This window comes from Mustela nigripes, chromosome 8 (genome assembly GCF_022355385.1).
Source record: "Mustela nigripes isolate SB6536 chromosome 8, MUSNIG.SB6536, whole genome shotgun sequence".
Classification (NCBI taxonomy): Eukaryota; Metazoa; Chordata; class Mammalia; order Carnivora; family Mustelidae; genus Mustela; species Mustela nigripes.
This window is the reverse complement of record NC_081564.1, coordinates 27,199,173-27,222,241: the sequence shown is the minus strand read 5'-3', so window position 1 is coordinate 27,222,241 and position 23,069 is coordinate 27,199,173. Positions and strand designations below refer to the sequence as shown.

General features: G+C 50.2%; 2 protein-coding genes across 2 annotated transcripts; both read left to right on the top strand.

Annotated features, from left to right (window-relative positions):
* The first annotated feature begins 3,825 nt into the window (after window positions 1–3,825).
* Window positions 3,826–6,496, top strand: LOC132023863 (glutathione S-transferase theta-1-like). The gene is made up of 5 exons (XM_059409986.1): window positions 3,826–4,275; window positions 4,360–4,447; window positions 5,536–5,686; window positions 5,977–6,153; window positions 6,229–6,496. The coding sequence occupies exons 1-5, from the start codon at window positions 4,164–4,166 to the stop codon at window positions 6,427–6,429; spliced, it is 729 nt and encodes a 242-aa protein (XP_059265969.1). The 5' UTR covers window positions 3,826–4,163; the 3' UTR covers window positions 6,430–6,496.
* A 791-nt stretch (window positions 6,497–7,287) lies between these two features.
* On the top strand, window positions 7,288–17,862 carry LOC132023862 (glutathione S-transferase theta-4). Its single transcript, XM_059409985.1, has 5 exons — window positions 7,288–7,399; window positions 9,434–9,521; window positions 15,566–15,716; window positions 16,264–16,440; window positions 17,658–17,862. Exons 1-5 carry the CDS (start codon window positions 7,288–7,290, stop codon window positions 17,853–17,855), a joined length of 726 nt encoding a protein of 241 aa, XP_059265968.1. The 3' UTR covers window positions 17,856–17,862.
* The last annotated feature ends 5,207 nt before the right edge of the window (window positions 17,863–23,069 follow it).

Below are 23,069 nucleotides of genomic sequence, written 5' to 3'. Positions count from 1 at the left end.
GGGAAAAGCAGGCTCCCTGCTGAGCAAAGAGCCCCACTTGAGGCTCAATTTAAGGACCCTGAGACCATGGCCTGGGCCAAAAGCAGATGCTCAACCAACTGAGCCACCCAGGCACCCCTATACCCTGTTTTACAATCAAGGGTTTCTCATCACCGACCACGTGCCTGAACAGAAAACTTAGGAAACTGAACTTACGTAACAGAAACAGCACAGGTCAAAGCACATGACACTTTCAAGTTTCTCAGAGTTCCTTCTGCCAATGTTTGTTTTTTTGTCTAGTGGTCTGTTTTCTCAGGAGAGGTCCAGGGTTCCCAGTTTCTCAGGACATCCTGCAGGAGGCCATGCGGCTTATGTGGCTGCTGTTCTTGGATGTGACAGTAGATGGCACTGCCAACCAATAAATGGGGTCCTTAACCTTGGCCTCTGAGCTCATGGTTCCCAGGGCCTTCCTACCAGGGTTCTACCCAACCTGTGTCATTCCCAGCTTGAGCCCTGAGCTGCTCCCTGCCGCATCTGTTCTGCCCTGAGGGTCTCTGGTGGGTGTGTTCCCTCTTTGATCCTGTTCCTGTGGCCTCCCTTTCAGAGATTCCTCCAATTTGCTTGTTTTCCTGGACCTTTTCCATCTTCCCTCAGAGGGTTGGGAATAGAGACATCCTGTGCCTTTTAGACCCACACCAGCTACTTTTTTGTTCACAATTGGACGGGTTGCTTTCAAAAGGCACTGCAATAAAATAGAAGACGTAAATGCACAGTAAACATTCACTGTGGGTTCAGTGTAGGTGACAGCTATGTTCTGGAGGGTGGGCCACTGCTGAACTAGCCACACTGGGCACCATCAAAGGAGGGGGCTAGCGGGATCCTCAGGTCTCCTGCCTTTGGAGGAGAGACAAAAGAGGCTCCTGGAAATGACCTTGAATCCCGAACTGGTCTTGGCAGAGGGAAGGGCATGAGCTAATGCTGAAAGCAGGGAGGTCAAGTGTGTTTGGGACTCTCCAGCAGCTGGGCATGGTGAGGGGCATACTGGCAGGCCAAGGTCATGGTGGCAAGATGAGCACAGGCTCTTGAGCCATGCCGAGGGCTGGCTGTTTGTTCCCAGGACTACTGTTGCTCAGGTATGTGATCGGCCAGGGGCATGGCCTGACCGCTAGATGGTGGAGTGGGGTGTGGAGAGCTGGGTGGAGGACAGCATAAAGGGGAATCATTCAATGGCAGAGAATTCTTCTACCAGAGGCCTGCAGGCTTCTGAGGTTGGTGGGAATGACTCAGAGGGAGCGAATGGGGGCTTTCCGGGGGTGGGGGGGGGCTATGTTGGGGCCCACAGCCCCATCCCCAAGGTCCTGGCACTGGCTTTTAATCCCTCCGGTGGACCCCACCGGGAGGGCTGGGAGACAGAAGAAAGACCCCGCTCTAGTCCCCTAGCCTATTCTCCCTCCGCTGCTTTTTGTCTGTGTCTGAGTCTCACTCCCCGTTGGCTGGGTGAATGAATGAGTAAATGAACAAAGGGAAGAGTTCCTAGCTGCCCTTGTCCCTCTCTCCATCTCCCCATCTTGCTTCCAGGTTCCTATCTTTGTCACGCTTCTCGCATTCTTCCCTGTACCACATGGCTGGGGCTCTTGTTCAATATGGTAAAGCCAGCTGGGATTCTCGGTGTAGGGTTGGGTTACAGATCTCGGATATTGGACTCCCTGACGGCTCTGGGCATGTTGGGTCTGAGCTCAGCCTCCCATCGACAGCCTGGCTGGGCCTGCGTGGCTTCGCTCCCTCCTGTCTGGGCTCCAGGATGGCCGGCTGTGGACAGGCAGGCTCCTGGGGCTGCCCAGCCCTGGTTCTCCCCCTCCACTGGGGAAGAGTCTGAGCCAGCTGTGCTCCTTCTGCAGCTGGTGGCTTCCAGACCTTTTCCTTGGGAAGGACCATGGGCCTCAGCAGGAGTCAGCTTTGTGCCTGTTCCCTGTCCCTCCTTCCCAGAAAGTCCTGCCACAACCCTGGACCCTGCCTGATCCAATCAGAGTGGCCCAGGAATTCAGGGTCTTCACTGGCTGGGCTGAATCATGAACTGTCCTTGAAACCAAGGGTGGGGACAGTCCTCCCCAAGTCACATGTCCTACAAGTACTTGTGTTTGTGGACGGTGGACTTTGTCCCTAACAGTCCTGCCTGGCGGACTTCAGTTCCTATAAAACCGGTGGGGAACATTACAGTTGCCTTGCATGGGTCAAGAAAGTCAGGAAGTAGCTCTAACGTTCCAAGGTCCCAGAATGGGGTGGGGATACCTTCCTGGGAGGCCCTGGGTCATTCCCCAGGGGGCTGTCCCAGCTGTCACCTGCTCCATGACCCAGCACACCAGCATGGGCCAGCGTGGATGCTAGGCCCCAGCTCCCAACCTACCCATGGCTCACAGAGGTGCTGCCCCAGAGCTCACCCCTCAGCATCTCAAGACTGGGGTTCTGACCGAAAACTTGGGTTCTGACAGAAAAGAAGTGTACAGGACAGTCCAGGAGGAAGGGAGAAAAATGCTCAAGGCTGGGAACATGGCTACACTGCGGGGGGTCGGGACGCAACCTGGCTGAGGGCACTTGGGCTGTGGGAGGGAGTTGCGCAGGGGAGCGTGGGATCTGACAGGGACTCGAGAAATCCCTGTGGATTAGGACAGAGGTGCCTTTGGTGGAGGTAGAGGGGCTGGTTAGGACGCTGGTGGAGTTGGAGGGATCGGGTCTGGGTAAGGAGGAGGGAAGACTCCAGGGGGCTGGCCAGAGCCTCAGGGGGTGGGGGTGCTGCACCTGAGGTGGGGGGATCCAGAGAAGGATGGTAAGGAGAGGGATGCCTTGAGGTGCCTGGGTGGTGCCGTTGGTTAAACGTCCGACTCTTGGTTTTGGCTTGGGTCCTGCTCTCATGGGTGGTGGGATAGAGGCCCGAGTTGGGCCTCTGAGCTCAGCAGGAGTCTGCTTGGATACTCTTTCCCTGTGGCCCTTTCCCCACTTGTGTGCTCACATGCTTGCTAGCTCTCTCATAAATAAATAAATAAATAAATAAATAAATAAATAAATAAATAGAGATGTCTTTACCAAGTCAGCATGTCAGGACAGTTACTCAGACTGGAGAGAGGAGAGGACTGGGCTGGGGGTGGAGGTGGGGTCATATGAGTGCGTGTGTGTGTGTGTGTGTGTGTGTGTGAGAGAGAGAGAGACAGAGACAGAGACAGAGAGACTCTGTGTGACTGTGTGAGAGCATGTGACTTGTGTGTGAATGTGTGTACGTGTGTGTGACTGTGTGATTGTGTGAGAGTATGTGACTATGTATGTGTGAGTGTGTGACTATATAAATCTGTGTTTGTGAGTGTGTGACTTTGTGTGACTGTGGGTGTCTGTGTGTATGTGTGTGAGTGTGTGAGTCTGTGTGTGTGTCAGGGTGTAACTTTGTGTGTGGGACTCTGTGTGACTGTGTGAGTTTGTGACTGTGTGTGAATCTGTGTTTGTGAATACATGACTGCGTGTGTGTGAAGTGATTGTGTATGCTACTATGTGTGATTGTGTGATTGTTTATGTGTGTGTGACTGTGTGTATATTTGTGAGTGTGTGACTGTGTGTGAGAGTCTGTGTGCATGTGAGTCTGTGTGGGGGGGGGACTGTGTGTGACTGTGTGAATTTGTGACTGTGTGTGAATCTGTCTGTGAGTGCGTGACTGTGTGTGTGTGTGTGTGTGACTCTGTGTGTGTGTGTGTGAAGCCCAGGAGCCTGTGCAAAGAAAGACACAAAAGGCCTTAAAGACCAATCATGTGTGTCTGCTGCCAGGGAGCCTCCCACCTCAGCTAGGATTGTGAAAGCTGCCCTGGCTGCCAGGAAGCCGAGATAAGGGGGTAGCCCAGCCAGAGGGAAGAAATGGCTGTGGGGGTGTCCAAGCTTTTCTAACACCCTGGGAAGGAGGAGAAGGGCCAGGCTGGGGACCCTGCTGTGGAAAACCAGCGACCAGTCTCCAATAGCCCACCCTGCCACCATTCCACAGAGGCCAGGAGGTGTGGAGGCTTGGCGGGGCGCCCAGCAAGTACTTCAGAGGAAGTAGGTTTCAGGGAGGGGAACATATTTCTTCAGGCCCCATTTTGGAGGGGCCAAACAAACCCTCAGAGGCCGAACTGAGTGGAGGGAAGGTGAAGACAGTGGGAGGCACAGCCATGCCCCTGGAGCTGTTCCTGGACCTCTACTCGCCCCCCTGCCGTGCCATCTACATATTTGCCCGGAAGAATGGCATTCCCTTTGAGCTGCGGCCTGTGGAGCTAGGACGGGGTGAGTCCTGACTAGGCTGGGCTCCATGGAGGGGTTGTCCAGGGGCAAGAACTTGATGAACTACTCATCCTCTCCACCCCTCAGGGGAGCACCTGAAGCCTGAATTCCTGAAGGTAAACCCCCTGGGGAAGGTACCTGCCCTCAAAGATGGGGATTTCCTGCTGGCGGAGAGGTAATGGGGTCCTGGGGGTCCTGAGGCCTGAGGAGTCTTCTGGGCTGGGGAAGGTGGAGGGAGAAAGGCAGAAAGCTGATGACCCCTTGCTGGGAGATTTTTCCAAACTGGTGTAGTCTCCCCCCGCCAACTTTTGGCTCACCCAGCTTGCAGGCAAGGGCTGGGCTAGGGGACTGCTTTGGGGCGAAAGCTGGTAGCTTCCGCCTGGGAAAAAGGGGCATAGGTCACTCAGTCAAGCCTGGACCACCTGGAGCCAGCTGAGGAAGATCGGAGCTTGAGGTCAGCCCTCCCCGAATGTCCCAAACCCGGCCTCTCAGTCCCAGGAGCCGGAAGGCAGGCAGCCCCAGATCGGCACTGGGCTCTGAATCCTAGTTCCCTACGTCCTCGCCCACTGCCGTGGACAGGTCACAGAACTTCGTGTCCCCTGTGTCTCCTCTGTAAAATGGGCAAGTAATGTGACCCTCCCCCAGGATTTGCCTGAGAATAGAAACTGGCCCCCAAGTACTAGGAGCCCAGAGGGGATCAAGAAAGGGGTTCTGGGCTCCTGGGTGGCTCAGTGGGTTAAGCCGCTGCCTTCGGCTCAGGTCATGATCTTGGGGTCCTGGGATCGAGTCCCACATCGGGCTCTCTGCTAAGCAGGGAGCCTGCTTCTCTCTCTCTCTGCCTGCCTGTCTACTTGTGATCTCTCTGTCAAATAAATAAATAAATAAATAAATAAATAAATCTTAAAACAAACAAACAAAAAAAGGGGTTCTGGGGAGCACTGGCCTGGGAGGGACCTGGGAGACCCCTCGGGCAGGCCGTCCACGGCAGGTCTGCCTGCCTCCTGCTCAGTAAGACTCTGACGCCAGAGAGCGGGGCCTGGAGGCAGAGGGCTCCTAGAAGAGAGAGGAGTTGGAAATGTGGGCCCCTGGGGAAGCACTTGAGGAATGGAGAAGTTTGGTAGGGAGACGATGACCATTGCTGGGGATGTGAGAATCGGGGCATCCTCCCCTGGAGGTGGCATTGGGAGAGAGATCCAGCTGGATCATCCTGTTTGCTGCCCAGTGCTGAGGGCTGGGGAAATCTCTGACGCCCCTTGTTTGTAGCGTGGCCATCCTCTTATACCTGAACCGCAAGTACCAGGTGGCGGCCCACTGGTACCCCACGGAGCTGCAGGCCCGCGCGCGTGTGGACGAGTACCTGGCATGGCAGCACACCGCCGTCCAGCTGCCGGCCACCAACGTCTACCTGTGTAAGGTGAGATTCCCTGCCCTAGTGTGCAGGCTTGGGTGGGAGCTGGAGATACCCCCCATCACGCCCCCATGCTGGAAAGAACCCGTTGGCCTATATACAGCCTCTCATCCCCTGTCCCAGGTAGACATCTGTAATCTGTCACAGCACTCCATCCCTGGAGTCTGAATGACACCTCAGAATCCTTCTGGATACAGTGCCCACAGTGGGTGGGGGGTATAACTGATGGATGGGGGCCAGGAGGGGTAGCCAGGTGGCTGCGGATGTTTGAACCGCCTCGATTCTCCCCTGCCCAGTCCCTCCTGCCCCATTTCTCAGGGCAGCCCGTGGACCCTGTGCGGCTAGACCGGCTGTTGGGGAAGCTGAAGCCAGCTCTGAGGCACTTGGATCAGGAGGTCCTGGCCACCAAGCCCTTCCTGGCCACCGAGCAGCTCTCCCTGGCAGATTTGATGGCATTCACGGAGCTAATGCAGGTGCTTGCCTGCTTGCCTTCTGGGGTGGGGGTGGGTGGACTCTGGGCCCAGCGCTGAGTCCCCTTGTCTCCCCAGCCCACTGCTGTCGGCTGTGACATCTTCCAAGACTGGCCCCGACTGGCGGCGTGGCGAGCCCGAGTGGAGGCTGCTCTGGGTCCTGAGCTTGTCCAGGATGCCCACAGGCTTGTGCTGCAGCCTCGGGACCCCCGAGATGCCCAGCGGGATCCCAAGCTGGCCCAGGAGCTGGTGCAGAGACTGCTGGAGCGGCTCAGCTGAGAGGGGAGTGGCCAGGCCCGGAACCCTGCTCTCTCCTGCCCACAATAAACATGCTATGTGCCCTCCACTTGTCTCTAGTCTCACTCGGCCTTAGAAGGTGGGGTCTCCCCTCTTATGAGCAGAATCTAGAGGGACAAGAGATGTCTCATGATGATGCAGCCTCAAGTGACAATACTCAGGCCTCTCCATCTGGGTCCAGTTACCTTCTTGAGTTGCCAGGTGGCCACTGCCAGTCCCAAGCCAGGCCTGAAGTTTCTGGGCTGCTCTGCCTGGCTGGTTGACCCCTGATACTCCTGTGACATTGTCTCCGGGGCCCTGACTTTTTGCCAGGCTCCTGCTTCTTTTCCTCCCCACACTTTTCTAACTGCAGTTCAGGCTAGACTGACCTACGCATACCCCTGAGCATGCTTCTGAAACCCTCCATGGTTCATTCTCATTGCCCTGTTCTCATTCTGGACTCTACAGAACCCCTTGGGTCGTGTTCTGCAATGAAGTTCTAATCCTGAGAATTCCCAAGTGTAAGTCCTTCTCAGAAATGGGCCACACGCACACACATGCACCTAGAGGGGAGTGAAGGGCAGGGCTGCAGGGGGCCCCCGCCTTCTGCCCCTGAGCGGGGGACCTCTACCTAGTCTGCCCCTGAGTTTCCCCAGATTCCTTGCTGCTGTGAGAATTCCGGGATTCCTGGCCTCATGACAACACCAAGTGAAACAATAAGTTCCAGAACACGGGGTCATGGGCCTGAGTTGGAGACGACTGAAGGGTACAGGGCCAAGGCCAAGGACTCAGGCTACATATAGGCTCAGGTTCAGAGCCTGGTAGCTGTGGCTGGTGGGGGTGTCCATCGTATGGTTCAGCATGGGCCTAGAGCTCTATCTGGACCTGCTGTCAGCATCTTGCCGTGCTGTCTATATCTTTGCTAGGAAAAATAGCATCCCCTTCGACTTCCAGTTTGTGGATCTGCTAAAAGGTAGGCACCCCCTGCTGCAGGGTATATGTCTGACCCTGAGGGGCAGCAGGCACAAGGTTAGGGTGTCTCTAAGCTGAGACACAGAGGATACTCCACCCATCAGAGTCCCCAGGGGAAGAAACGTTTCCCAAGGGAATTGTAGGCTGTCCATTCTCCCTCACTTTCTCCCCTGCTGTGACCAACAGGCTCTTCTAAGGTAAAAGGGGAAGGCAGAGCTGCTGAGTGTCCCCCAGTCTCCCATCCAGTGCCCTTGGCTTTTCCTTGTGGGAGGGTAGCCTCCTGTTAGCTGCAGCACCTCTGACCAGTTGGCAAAGGCTGCCAAAGTGCGTGGTCATTCAAATCTGAGTCAAGCCTCCTGCTTCAGCTCACACCTACCCTCCCTGCTCAGAGTGACACAGACCTTGAGTGGTACATAGGGCGCTGGTCTCCAACATATTCCAAGCACAGAAGGCATTCTTAAAATCTCAGGTTGCCGAGGCAGAAGTCTCTAGAACACAGAGGAGACCAGGCGCTCTGAAATGAGGTGTGAGTCGAGCCCTACAAGTGTTTCCAGCCACAGGCACCCAGCTGTGGAAGGGTTAAAACGCCAGATAGATTGGGATGCCTGGCTGGCTCAGTTGGTAGAGTGTGTGGACTTTTGAGCCTGGAGTTGTGAGTTCAGGCTCATGTTGAGCAGAGAGCTTACTTTAAGATTTTATCTATTTGGGAGAGCAAGCACGCGAAAGAGCAAGAGCATGGTGGGGAAGGGCAGAGGAAGAGGGAGAGGCAGACTCCCTGCCGGGCAGAGGGCCCAATGGAGGACTCAATCCCAGGACCTTGGGATCATGACCTCAGCCTAAGGCAGACACTTAATGACTGAGTCACTCAGGCGCCTGGAGCAGAATGTACTTAAAACAAAGCCAAACAAAAAACAAAACAAGGTTCCTCAAAAAGTTAAAAATAGAGCTACCCTATGACCCAGCAATTGCACTACTAGCTATTTACCCCAAAGATATAAATGTCATGATCTGAAGAGGCACCTGCACCCCAATGTTTATAGCAGCAATGTCCACAAGAGTCAGACTATAGGAAGAGCCCAGATGTCCATTGGTAGGTGAATGGATAAAGGAGATGTGGTACACATACACACACACACACACACACATACACACACACTGGAATACTTTTCAGCCATCAAAAAGATGATATCTTGCTGTTTACAATGGCATGGCTGGAACTAGAGGGTATTAAGCTTAGCGAAATAAGTCAGTCAGAGAAAGACAATTATATGATCTCACTCATATGTGGACTTTAAGAAACAAAATGGAGGATCATAGGGGAAGGGAGGGAAAAATAAAACAAGATGAAATCAGAGAGGGAGACAAACCATAACAGATTCTTAATCATAGGAAACAAACTGAGTGTTGCTGGAGGGGAGGGGATAGGGGGATGGGGTAACTGGGTGATGGGCCTTAAGGAGGGCATGATGTAACATCACTGTGTATTACATAAGACTGATGAAACACTGACCTTTACCTCTGAAACTAATAATACATTATATGTTAATCAATTGAATTTAAATTTTAAAAATGTTTAAAAACAAAGTAATGACCTTGAAAAAAATGCCAAAACACAACAACAAAACAAACCTCCTTGGAGATTGATTGCCTATGAGAGGCTCCCTTTTGGATTCCAGCTGTATGCTGGGGCCCGGGGCTCCTGGCTGCCCTGACCCTTTTAGAGGGGGCTGTAGAGGGTGGGATCCAGGCTCCTAGGTCTTCTGCTGTTTCCTGGGCTGGGGCTTCAGGCCCAGAGTTGGGAGTGGGGCTGGAGGTCCCCAACTTCTGTGTCCTGGTCACTGAACCTGGGATCCGGCAGGAGACTTGATCCTAATTCCTGTTCAGCCCCTGACTTGCCCTTTGACCTGAAGTGAGCCATGGTACTCCTCTGGGTTTGCTTCCCCTTCTAGAGAGAATTTCTTCCTCTGGGAGATCTGGTTCTCTCTTCCCTGGGGTCCCGGTGCCCTCAGACCTTTACCTTACCTGCCCCTCTCAGGTCACCACCACAGCAAGGAATACATAGCAATCAACGCCTTGAAGAAGCTACCCAGCCTCAAAGATGGAAAATTTGTCTTATCTGAAAGGTAAGTCTTTACCTTTTTGGGGCCCGTACCCCACCATCTGTCTCTGCTCCTCCCAGAGATCCATGCAGAGCCGACCTGCTAGTGCTTATTTTTTATTGACTGTGAACAATTTTATATGTACACCAAGGGAGAATGAGTACCAAGTAATGAGGAGTATAGCAACCTCAGCATGATACCCATCACCCCATTCCAACAGTGGTCCACTCGGGGAGCCCATTTTTTCATCACCTGTAACCCCTTCTATTCCCCTGCCTGCCAACCACCCCAACATTTCATCCATAAATGTTTAGGAGTACAGTTTTAAGAGATAAGGGCTCTTGAAAAAAAAAAAGAGAGAGATTTAGAGGGTGTTTGGGTGGCTCAGTTAAGTGTCTGCCTCTTGGTTTCGGCTCAGGTCATGGTCTCAAGATTGTGAGACTGAGCCCTACCTTGAGCTCTGTGCTGAGTATGGAGCCTGCTTGGGATTCTCTCTCTCCCTTTCCCTCTGTCCCCCTTCTCGCACGTGTGCGCACGTTCTGTCTCAAATAAATAAATCTTAAAAAAAAAAAAGAAAAAAGCATCAATACCATGATGGCACCTTGTAAAATTAATAATAATCCCTGGCTTTTAACTAATATCCTATTTGTATTCGAAAGTCTCTGATTATCTCACAGAGAGTTTCTTTGTAGCTTGTGCATTTGAATCTGGCTCAGAAAAAGCTGCCACATATTGTAGCTGGTGATGTGCCTCCTGGGTCCCTTTTCATCTACAGCCCCCTCCATGACCCACGTTTTTGCCTTTGCATTTTTTTTTTTTTAAAAGTCTGAGCCGGGCGCCTGGGTGGCTCAGTGGGTTGGGCTGCTGCCTTCGGCTCAGGTCATGATCTCGGGGTCCTGGGATCGAGTCCCGCGTCGGGCTCTCTGCTCAGCGGGGAGCCTGCTTCCCTCTCTCTCTCTCTCTCTGCCTGCCTCTCCATCTACTTGTGATTTCTCTCTGTCAATAAATAAATTTAAAAAAAAAATCTTAAAAGTCTGAGCCGCCTGATGCGGGTCTTGATCCCAGGGCTCTGAGATCATGACTGGAGCTGAAGGCAGACACTTAACCAACTGTGCCTGCCAGGCACCTCTTGCCTTTACATTTTTGTCGTGGTTGAAGAAACTGAGTTCTTTGTCCTGTGGAGTTTCCCACAGTCTGAGTTTTGCTGATCACATTCTCATGGTGTCATGTTTACATGGTTTTCCCTTCCTTTCATTTCCTGTAAACTGGTCATTGGAAATAGAAGTTTGGTAAGATTCTGGGTTGACTGCTTCTGAGATGGTGTCGTAAGTTTAAAGTACATCTTCCAAGTGGACACAGGATCTGGCGGGGGGTAGGGGAGGTGGGGCCCAGGGCCTGGTTATTTTCCTAGGGCTGCTGTCACAAATTACCACTGACTGAATGACTTAGCACAATGGAAATTGTATTTGTTTTCTTTCTTTCTTTCTTTTTTTTTTTTTTACAGTTCCGGACATTAGAAGTGAAAATTGAGGTGCTAGTAGGGCCATGTTGGGGAGTTGGGGAAGCTTCGTTGAAGGCCTGTGTCTTAGCTCTGGTAGCCTCAGGCATTCCTGGCTGGGAGACCGCCATCTTGCCTTCCACCTGTGTGTGTCTCTGTGTCCAGATTTCCCCATTTTGTAAGAACACGAGTCATATGGGCTTAGAGTCTACTCTAAGACCTCATTTTATTTTTACTTTTATATTTTTAAGTAATCTCTACAACCACTGTGGGGCTTGAACTCACAATCCTGAGGCCAAGAGTCACTCGGTCTTCAACTGAGCTAGACAGGCACCCCTCCAAGATTTCATTTTAATTTAATTTCCTCTGTAAAGACCCAGTTTCCAAATCAAGCTACATTCTGAGATCCTGGGTGTTAAGATTTCCACACATCTTTGGGGAACACAATTCAACCCGTAACAGTGTGTCCCCTGGGCCCCCCAAATTCATATCCTTCCTATGTGCAAAATATAGTCACCTCATCCCAACATCTCCAGAAGTCTTAATTACTCTGGTGTCAACTCTTAGCCCAAAATGCCACGTCCACATTATCCAAATCAGGGATGGGTGAGATACAGGTGATGATTCATCCTGGGGCCTAGTTCTGCTCTCTGTGAACCTGGGAAACCAGGTGACACGCTGTCCTGCTTCTAAAATACAATGGGGAGGAGTGCCTGGCTGGCTCAGTCGGTGGAGCATAAGACACTTGATCTCAGGGTGTTGAGTACAATCCCTACATTGGGTACTATAGACATTACTTAAAAATAACAATAAAAGGGTGCTTGGGTGGCTCAGTCAGTTAAGCGGCTGCCTTTGGCTCAGGTCATTCCCAGGGTCCTGGAATCGAGCCCTGCATCAGGCTCCCTGCTCAGTGGTGCTTCTTCTTTTCCCTCTGCCTGTCACTCTGTCTACTTGTGCTATGTCTCTGTCAAATAAAGAAATTTTAAAAATAACAATAGAAAAAAATGTGGGGGACATCCCAGGGTGGATATTCCCATTCCCTAACAGAGAAATAGGAAGGGAAAATAAAAATTTCATGCATCCCAAGCAAGTCTGAAACCTAGCAGGGTAAATTGTTTTACATTTTAAGGCTTGAAAATCATCCTTGTTGGCTCCTTGCTCAGCTCCTTGGGTCTGTTAGGGTGGTGACTCCACCCTCTGGAACTAGGGAGACCAAGACTCGGCCCCTACCTGTGCTGCCCCGATTCAGGTCTGCTGGTGGCTGGACTTCCTCACTGTTCCTCACCTCCCTGCCCCTCCAGCCAGGGGAACAAGGGCCTAGCCCAGATGGACAGAATCTCCCCTGACCATCTCCCTGTCCGTCTGTCTGGGAAAGGACCAGCCCCACCTTCTCAGGTTATCTGATGTTCCCAGGGAAGGACATGCATGGGCCTGCTCGGAGCCACAGTCTTGCCTGTGGTGGTCCGGGGCACTGGGACCCCTGAATGCCAGTACCCCCCAATCCCTGGATTAAAGATGACAGAGCAGGTCCCTGTGAGAGGAGTTGGTGAGAGGGTGCTAGGTAGACAAGGCCAGGCACCCACTCCAGGGTCATCCCAGGGACTTTGATAACAGCTGGGGGTCTGCTCCCCAAGAGATGGGGCTCCTTCAGGCACAGCAAGCTCTGGTCTCCGTAAGAAGAGTTCAAGAATATGCCGGTGGTGGGCCCCACTTGGCCTTGGTGTTCCCAGTGGGGAAGCCAGGAAGGCTGATGTTAAGAACGAGCACGAGGGGCCCTAGCCTCAAGGTGCAGGATAGAGACTCAGAGTGTGTCACTGGGGACTGTGGGCTCGGGCAGAGTGGCACAGGCTACAGACACCCTGGGAGGAACCAGTCAGGACTGGGAGCCATCACTGACAGGTCTGCCCAGAACAGTCGTGACCCAGGATTGGCCCCCAAGGGTGGTATTTCCAGAGATCACAAAATAGGGAGGGGCTTTGGGCCAGTGAGGCAAGCCTCTGCCTGTCCCTCGGGGGAGACCATCCTCTTGTCTCCACTGCCAATTCATTCTCCTCCCCACCTGACTCTGTCCATCTCCCCACCCCTCTGGCCTGCCTGGCCAAGGTCATACACTATGCCAGGTAGTCAAGAACAGTGGTGGGGCTTGGGCTGAGGCTCAGGGCCCGACTGCTGGGGTCAAACCCCGATCCTGTCACTCATGGTCTGTGTGTCTTTGGTAAGTTTGTTCTATTTCTGAGCCTCAGTTTCCTCAAATGTAAGCCTGCTGGTACCCACCTTACAGGGTTATTGTGAGATCAGCTGAGATGATTTAGGATTTCCATCCCTTCTTATAGAGTTGGTCCTCTGGGGCCTCCCTCCTCCCTCCCAGGCTCTTCCTTCCCTCCCTCTCCCCCCACCCATCTCTGCTCCTTTCTCATCTGCTGACTCTGCACAGGTGGTGGGTGTTGAGGGGCGAACAAGGTGGGTGGGGCAGCTCCTTGGACTTTGATATCATCAGACACTCTGGCTCAGGACTCGCTAGGGCCCCAGAGGTCCTAAATACCTCAAATGCCTTTGTCCACCCTGTGTTCCTCCCTTCCTGCCCCCCATCAGCCAAGAGCAAGACCACCCCCTCCAAATGGTGCCTCCAGTCTGTACCCTCCCCAGACCCCTGTGGTCTCTGCCCACCTCAGAACCCCTCCGCCCAGTACCAGAGTGATCTTTTCTTTCTTTCTTTCTTTCTTTCTTTTTTTTTTAAAGATTTTACTTATTTGATAGAGACACAGCGAGAGAGGGAACACAAGCAATGAGAGAGGGAGTGGGAGAGGGAGAAGCAGGCTCTCCACAGAGCCAGGAGCCTGATGCGGCTCAATCCCAGGTCCCTGGGATCATGACCTGAGCTGGAGGCAGACGCTTAACGACTGAGCCACCCAGGCGTCTCTTTCTTTCTTTCGAGATATAATTACCATATAGCATATTATTAGTTTCAGGTGTACAACATCATGACTCGATATATGAATCTATTGTGAAATGATCACCGCGTAAAGTTGTAGTTGATGTCCATCACCAGACAGAGTTGTAGATTTTTTCCCCTTGTGGTAAGAAATTTTAAGATCTACTCTCTCAGTACCCTTCAAATATACAATACAGTATTATTATTATTTTTGTAAGGATTTTATTTATTTGACAGAGAGACACAACGAGAGAGGGAACACAAGCAGGGGGAGTAGGAGAGGGAGAAGCAGGCTTCCTGCGGAGCAGGGAGCCCAATACGGGGCTCCATCCAGGACGCTGGGATTCAGACCTGAGCCTGACGTTAAGCGGATGCTTAACGACTGAGCCACCCAGGCGCCCCTACAATACAGTATTATTAACTTGGGTCACAATTACATCCCTGTGATTTATTTTATAGCTGCAAGTCTGAACCTTTTGACTCCCTCCATCCATTTCATCCCCCTGTAGCCCACACCAACGTGTTCTCTGTATTTATGGCTTTGTTTTTGCTTGTTTGCTTGTTTTTTTTAGATTCTACATATAAATGAGCTCACATTGTGTTTTTCTCTGTGTTACCTATTTCACTTAGCATAACCCCTTAAGTTCCATCCATGTTGTCACAGATGGCAGGATTTCCTTTTCTATGGGTGAATAACATCCCATTGTATATTTACACCACACATTCTCCGTGCATTCATTCATCGATGGACACTTAGGTTGTTTCTGTGTCTTGGTTCTAATGCCTCAGTGAACGTGGGGGTGCAGATATCTTTTTCTTACAGTGTTTCTGTTTCCTTCAGATAAATATCCAGAAATGGAGTTGTTGGATTATACCGTAGTTTAGGACCTTCCATATTGTTTTCCACAACGGCTGCACCAGTTTGTATTCCCACCAACAATGCAGAAGGATTCCTTTTCCTCCACAGCCTTGCCAACACATGTTATTTTTTGTCCTTTTGATGGCAGCCATTATCATGGGCCTGAGGTGATAGCTCCTGGTGGTTTTGTCTTGCATTTCCCTGCTGATGATTGGCATAGAGCATCTTTTCATGTGTCTGTTGGCCATGTGGAGATCTTTTCTGGAAAAATGTCTCCTCAGCTCTTTGCCCTTTTTTGGTTGGTTTATTTGTTTTCTTGCTATTGAGTTGTAGGACAGAGGGAGCTTTCTAAAGTTCAAGGTGTATTTTCTCACCCTCCTGCTTACATAACCTTGAGGATCAAGTCCATATCCTCCTACAGCTCCGGGGGCCTCCCTGGGTGGCCTTCCTGTCTCTGACCACTCTCCCCATCCTTCTTCTGGTCACACTTTTTCATTTTCTCCAAATTGCTACCTCTTACCCCTGAATTCCCGTACATGTCGTTCTCCACTGAGATCTCCCTTCTCCAATGAATGGTGAACATCCATTCACCCTGCTGGCCTTCCTCTAGCACACACTGACTGGTGGACTGAATGCATTTCTTGGCACCATTTGGGCTTATTCTTCCCCTAGGAGAATGTCCGTGCCTACAGCCCACCTCTGGCTGCATCGCACTGGGTCGTGGGTATAATGGGATTGGGGAAGGCAAGAGCAGTGCCCCTGGCTTTCCCTTTCTACAGTGTGGCCATCCTTTTCTACCTGTGCCGCAAGTACAGCACACCCTCGCACTGGTACCCACCAGACCTGCACACACGTGCCCGCGTAGATGAGTTCATGGCCTGGCAGCACACTGCCATTCAGCTGCCCATGACCAAGATCCTCTGGATCAAGGTGAGTGGGACCAATGCTAGGGCTGACCACCAGTGAATTCAAGCAAGTCTCCCTTCGCCTTCCTGAGCCTCATTTCCTTGGCTCCCTCTCCTGCTTGCCTTACAGAGCTGATGGGAGTATGGAATGAACCACTGGGTATGAAATAGTCTTGTAAAAACAAAGGGAAGGGCACCCAGGAGGGGTTGACATTACTCAAGTTGGGATAGGATTCCAGAAATTTCATTCTGAATGAGAAAACCCCAGAGTCCAAGGGCCCATAGGGACCACCAAATATGAACATGACCAATAGCCCATATATGTACCCTTACTTCTTATCTCATGCCTGTGATGGACATCACTAACCAATCACAGGATTACTTCCTGCTGGGATCTCGAAATCCCCCTGAACAATGGCCCTCTACCAACCAGAGCTACTAAAAGAGGTGAACCTACTTTATGCCCTTGGTTCTGCCCAACATTTCTCCAACATTTCTCAAGCAGACCCCAGAGGGTCAGATGGGAACTAGAGGGCAGCCTCCTCTTCCCTCCCCTCCCCCACCCTGGCCAGATGCTGATTCCAATGATCACAGGCGAGGAGGTTCCAGCCGAGAAGACAGAGCAGATGCTGGCCGAGGTGAAGAACAGCATGCAGCTCTTTGAGGAGAAGTTTCTGCAGGACAAGATGTTCATCACCGGGGACCACATCTCACTGGCTGACCTGGTGGCCCTGGTGGAGATGATGCAGGTGCGAAGTGGGGTTGGTGGGGGCACAGAGCCTGGGCACAGGTGAGACTCCTCCGTAACCACTGGGGCCATAGCTTGAGGATAGGCTGGTAAAGGAGGAGACATGGAGGACTGTGGGAGCCAGGGCTGGGGTGCCTGGACTCCACCCAGGGGTGACAGAAAGCACAGATTTTGAACCAAGGAGGACCACGATTATCCATGCTTCACAATGATTTTTCAGCATGGGGAGGGGCTGGAGGGTGGGCCCAGGACAGAGAGAAGAATACAGCATCTCTGTGAGTCAGCCAGAATCCTGGATGGCTTCTCTTTCTGTGGACTCTCCAGAATGTGTACAGAGGCCTCCAAAGCATCCTTCCGGCCGAGTGCTTCTTTCCTAGAGCCCCAGACTTACAGCTATACAAAGCAACTCCCACGGCTCTGGTCTGAGGGGCACCCACTGTGCATTTGGAGGGCATAACATACCTGGGTGTGGGGCATTTATGTGGTCTCTACCTGCAGGGGAGGATGGCCAGTTCTGACCTAGCTGGTGTGCAGGATGGCCAATTTAGACCCTGGCTAATGTCTTGAGAGACCCACATAATCTCTGGCCAGTATGCCTCATATCTCCTTTAGACCCTGGTCAGGGTGCAGAGCAGACCATCACCTGGAAAAACCACTTCAGTTTTTCTGTCCCAGGTGGCACGGTCCCCTACATTTCACATCCTACCCCTTACATTTCATGAGCACCCACTCCATTTTGGGGCCCCCAAGTTTCTTGGGTGCATGCTTCTTAGACTGCCTACCACGTCTCCCATTCCAGGCCCTGTGCCTGATTGCAGAGACAGGCTCAATGTAGAGGAAAAAACCCTGAATTCTTCCCACCTTCATCTGAGAACAAGGGATTTCCTGGAAGAAGGCAGGACCCATCGAAAGTTTCATGCTGGAGAGGTGGGAAACATCTGGGCCAGATGTCACCTCAGAGAGGGAGTCAGGAGCCTTGGAGCAAGACCAGTGGCCAAGAACCCTGGAGATTCCAATCTTCCAATGCTCACCCCACGTCTATCACATAGCATCTGATCTCTTGCCAAGGCCTGGGGGTTGGGTGGGTCACAGACTCACTCTTTGTGGGAGGCTGATGGGGAGACACCCCGAGGCTGTGAGGGGACCCAGGTGGGGCTGGTCACCCCCCTCGCCCTCTTCTTCCCAGTTGACCACTCCTTCCCCTTCGTTTGTCTACAGCCCATGGGAAGCCAGTATAACGTCTTCCTCTGTAGCTCCAAGATAGCTGAGTGGCGCATGAGGGTGGAGCTGGCTATTGGCTCTGGCCTCTTCTGGGAGGCCCATGACCGGCTGATGAAGTTGGCAGAGTGGGACTGTTCAACACTGGATCCAATGGTCAAGGAGAAGATCTGCGAGTTGCTGCAGAAGTTCAAGTAGAAGCAGCCCATCCTGCAGGGCCCGGCTGGCTCAGCCCTTTTGAGCTGCCTTCCTTAGAGGAGGTGTTAAAAACAACCTCATTTCTTTGCTGAATAAAGTACTATAACAACCACCATGGCTTCTGAGCCTGGACAGTTGGAGTAAGCACAGGATATGTACGGTGTGGGGGAGGGTGGTGGTCTCGGGTCCCCCCAGATTCCAAAAAGAGTTTAAAAATTGAAAGTTAAATACAATTAAGGGCACCCTGCTGGCTCAGTTGGTAGAGCAAGCAAATCTTGATCTCAGGATCGTGAGTTTGAGCCCCACGTTGGACATAGAGCTGACTTAAAAAAAAATCGACTGGGGGCTCTTGGGCCGCTCAGTCAGTTAAGCATCCCACTCTTGGTTTCGGCTCAGGTCATGATCTCAGGGTTGTGAGTTGAGCCCTGCATCAGGCTCCGCCCTCAGTACAAAGTCTGCTTGAGATTTTCTCCTCCTCACCCCCTCCACTCATGTGCATTTGCATTCACACATTCTCTCTCTCTCAAATAAATATATAAATATATAAATGTTTAAAAAAATCAACTGGAGGGACGCCTGGGTGGCTCAGTGGGTTAAGCAGCTGCCTTCGGCTCAGGTCATGACCCCAGCGTCCTGGGATCGAGTCCCACATCGGGCTCCTTGCTCAGCAGGGAGTCTGCTTCTCCCTCTGCCTCTGCCTGCCATTCTGTCTGCCTGTGCTCTCCCCCCACCCCCGATAAATAAATAAAATCTTAAAAAAAAAAAAAATCAACTGGATTTAATACAACTTAGCAAATAAATATGATAAAAGTATCAATAATAATAGTTGATGAATTCAATACTCCATTCTCAATAATGAATGAAACAAGATAGAAGACTATGAAGGAAGTAGAGAACTTGAATGATGCTGTAAACCAATGGACCTACTAGATATATACACAGAACACTTGGCACAATGACCACAGAATACACAATCTTTTTTTTGGATCATTCTCCAGGATAGATCATCTGTAAGGTCACAAAATAAATCTCAATGAAGTCATATCATGTATGTTCTTGGAACATAATGGAGTGAAATTAGAAAGTAACGGAAGAAAAACTAGAAAGTTCACAAATACCTGGAAATTAAACAGTATATTCTTAAACAACCATAGAAAAGTTAGAAAATACCTCTAACACACAGAAACAAAAACACAGGGGCACTTAGGTGGTTCAGTCAGGTAAGCGTCTGCCTTTGGCTCAGGTTATGATCCCAGGGTCCTGGGATCGAATCCACAGGGAGCTCCCTGCTCAGTGGGAGTCTGCTTCTCCTTCTCCCTCTGCCCCTCATCCCGTTCCCTCCTCATGCTCTCTCTCTCTGTCCCTCCCCCTCTCTCCTGCTCTCTAGCTCCCTCATGCTCTCAAATAAATAAAAATCTTAAAAAAACAAACAAACAAACAAACAAACAAACACTAAGCCTTCACAAACTCTTCCAAAAAAAAAAAAAAAAGAAAGAAAAAAGAGAGAGAAAAAAAAAGAAACATTTCCCATCCGATTCTGTTGTTACCAGGTGGAGAATTGTTCTGAACTCAGGTTTTCCTTCTGGCAGCTTGAAAATCAATACTTGAGACACAAATGATGGTGGGAAAGGAGATGTTGCTTTATTCAGGAAGCCGGGAACCTGAGAAGATGGTGGACAACATCTCAAAGATCATCTTCCCCATCCAGGTGAAGCCACAGGGTTTTAAAAGGGAAGGCAGGGGAAGAGGGAGGGGGGTTACATGGAGGTGACGCAGGCACCCAGATGGCAAGTCTTATGTGGACATGACCCTGAACAAACTTGCTGGCATCACTGGCAGCTGTTTTTGAGTGTAGTCAGGCTTTATCTTTCAGGAGAGTTTGCTCCTTCACTCCTCATGGCCAGTGGTCTGCAAATTTCAAGGAAAGTTCTGCTACAGATCAAGGTATTTAGGTCAGCAACCAAGGAGTGCATAAGCTTGAAGACTGATTGGAGTGCTATTACACTAAGAAGCCAGTATGACCCTGAGATCAAAGCCAAGAAAAAGAGCACAAGAAAATAAAATTACATGGCAACACCCCTTCTACATACAGGTGCAAAGATTCTCATCAAAATACCAGCAAATCATATCCACGGCATATTAAAAGGATTACCCATCGTGACCAGGAATGCAAGAGTGGTTCAACATAGGAAAATCAATCAATATAACACACAATGGCAATAGAACAAAGAACAAAAATCCCATGATTATCTTAATAGATGCAGAAACAGCATTTGATGAAATCTAACACCCTCTCAAGATAGAATTTCTCAAAAAACAAAGAGTAGAAGGGAACTTCCTCAATTTGATAAAGGGCATCTATGAAAAACTTACAGCTAACAACACACTTGGTGGTGAAAGACTGAAAGTTGACCCCCGCCCCTATCAGGAACATAAAAGGATGTTCAGGGTCAACAGAGGGACAGACCAGACCGAGTACTCTCCCTCACAGAGCTACGTGGGAAATTAAAACTGTCTGATAGCATGACGTCAGTGCAATTCTGCCCTCCCCGGTTTCTTTATTTTCCTAGTTTTATTGAACAATTGATGAATAAAAATTGTATGTACTGGGCGCCTGGGTGGCTCAGTCGTTAAGTGTCTGCCTTCGGCTCAGGTCATGATCCCAGGGTCCTGGGATCGAGTCCCACATTGGGCTCTGTTTGGTGGGAAGCCTGCTTCTCCCTCTCCCACTCCCCTTGCTTGTGTTCCCTCCCTAGCTGTGTGTCTCTCTGTCAAATAAATAAATAAAATCTTTAAAAAAATTGTATGTATTTTAAGCATACAGCGTGATGTTTTGATATTGTGCAATGATGACCACAATCAAGCTAACTAACATATCCACCATCTCACATAGTAGCCATTTTGTCATTGTGGTTGAGAACAAAGGGGGTGTACCCTGTTAGCAAATGTCAAATGTACCATCCAGTACTGTTAACTACAATCACCATACTGTACATTAGATCCCTGGAGCTTATTCGTCCTGCATATCTAAAACTTTGTACCCTTTGAACAATAGCTCCCCATCCCCCCATCCCCTGGTAGTCATCTAGTCTCTGCTTCTAAGGGTTTCTTTTCTTTTCTTTTTCTTTTATTCCACATACACATGAGATTATGCAATATTCATCTACCTGTGTCTAGTTTGTTTTACTTAGCATAGTGACCTCCAGGTTCATCCCTGTTGTTTCAAATGACAAGATTACCTTTTTTTTTTTTTAAAGATTTTATTTATTTATTTGTCAGAGAGAGAGAGAGAGCAAGAGCGAGCACAGGCAGACAGAGAGGCAGGCAGAGTCAGAGGGAGAAGCAGGCTCCCTGTGGAGCAAGGAGCCCAATGTGGGTCTCGATCCCAGGACGCTGGGATCATGACCTGAGCCAAAGGCAGCTGTTTAGCCAACTGAGCCACCCAGGCGTTCCTAAAGATTTTATTTTAAGTCATCTCTACGCCAGTGTGGAAATTGAGTTTTACTGACTGAGTCAGCCAGGTGCCCCAGATCATTTTCTCTTTAAGGCTGAATAATAATCTGTGTGTGTATGTGTATGTGTGTGTATATATATTCCATAATACTATATCTATAATGGAATATCTATATATCTGTAATGGAATATCTATCTATGTCTCCTGATATCAATAAAATGGAATCTGGAGGCCAGAGGGGGGGCCTCTCATGCCATAGCACTTGATGTCAATTATAGGGAGAATTGTCAATTACAGACCTCAAGAGGAAAAGATGTCCAGTGTTCCTCCTATAAGAAATTCATTACCCCAGGGGCACCTGGGGTTTCAGTCAGTTAATCGTCTGCCTTTAGCTCAGGTGGTGATCCTGGGGTCCTGGGATCAAGCCCTGCTTTGGGATCCTTGCACAGCGGGGAACCGGCTTCTCCCTCTCCTCCCTGCTTGTGCTCTTGGTATCGCTGTCTCTCTCTCTCAAATAAAAAGAAGGGAAGAAATCCATTACCCCAGTAACACAGCCAATGAGACCCCGACCACCCTGAATTCTTGTTTTTCTCTATTGGACTCTCGTTCAAAACAACCCCTCTCAACATCTTCCTGCTTAGTAAAATACTGTTCCTCCCTATCATTTGTGGGATTTGCCTGTAGTTTTTGCCCTAGCTTGCACGTCCTGAGTTGCAGTTCTCTGTTATTCAAGAATAAACCAATTTTTGCTAGTAAAAGAGCTTCTATTTTGAAGGTCAACAATTTCTAACAAGCTCATGGTCAAGGCTGCTACTGCTGCTCTAAGGGCCACAATGTGAGTAACAAGTACCTAAATCATGTAAAATCTTCAATGTGAAAGCATTTTTTTTTCCCTGAAGATATTTAAATGCACCTATGTTCCTTTCCAAAGATGGTAGTGGTTTAAATGTCAAGAAGGTAGGATGCCTCAGGAGAGCAACTGGCCCTCCTGTCACCAGGCGCACCTGTCACTGCCTGGAGCAATGCCCTATCTGGCTTTCTGAGCTCTTTGGACCCCTTGACCAGGACTGGCTACAAATGAAAGTGAGAGGCACCTTGATCTAAGATTATTAAGAAATTGAAGATGGCAAGAGCATTAAAGCAACTGTGGTACCCATTTATATGTGGGTTGGGGGACTGGGCAGTTGCACAGGTTGCACACCTATGAAGCCTTGGAAGGTGTGGCAGACAGACTCTAAACTGATCCCCCGGGGTGCCTGGGTGGCTCAGTTGGTGAAGTATCTGCCTTCGGCTCAAGTCATGATCTCAGGGTCCTGGGTTTAAGTCCTGTACTGGGCTCCCTGCTCAGTGGGGAGCTTGTTTCTCCCTTTCCTTCTACTGTTACCCCCTGCTTGAGCTCTCTCGCTGTATCAAATAAATACATAAAATCTTTCAAAAAAAAAAAAAAAAAAAGAACCGACCTCTCCCAATGACCATAGATGATATTCACATCTTTTTATAATTCCTTCCCCTCAAGTGTGTCCAGGGCCCATGACTTGCTTCTGAGTCACAGAAAGTGACAAAGGTGATGGAATGTCACTTCTGAGATTATGTTTCATTATACAAGACTCTATCTTGCTAGCAGACTGGTTCTACAGACTCTCTCCCTTGCTGACTTTGAAGAACTGAGCAACCATGTTAGGAGGTCCCTGGGGCAAGGAGTTGAGAATGGCCCACAAGAAGCCAGGACCCTCAGTCCTATCATGGCAAGGAAATGAATT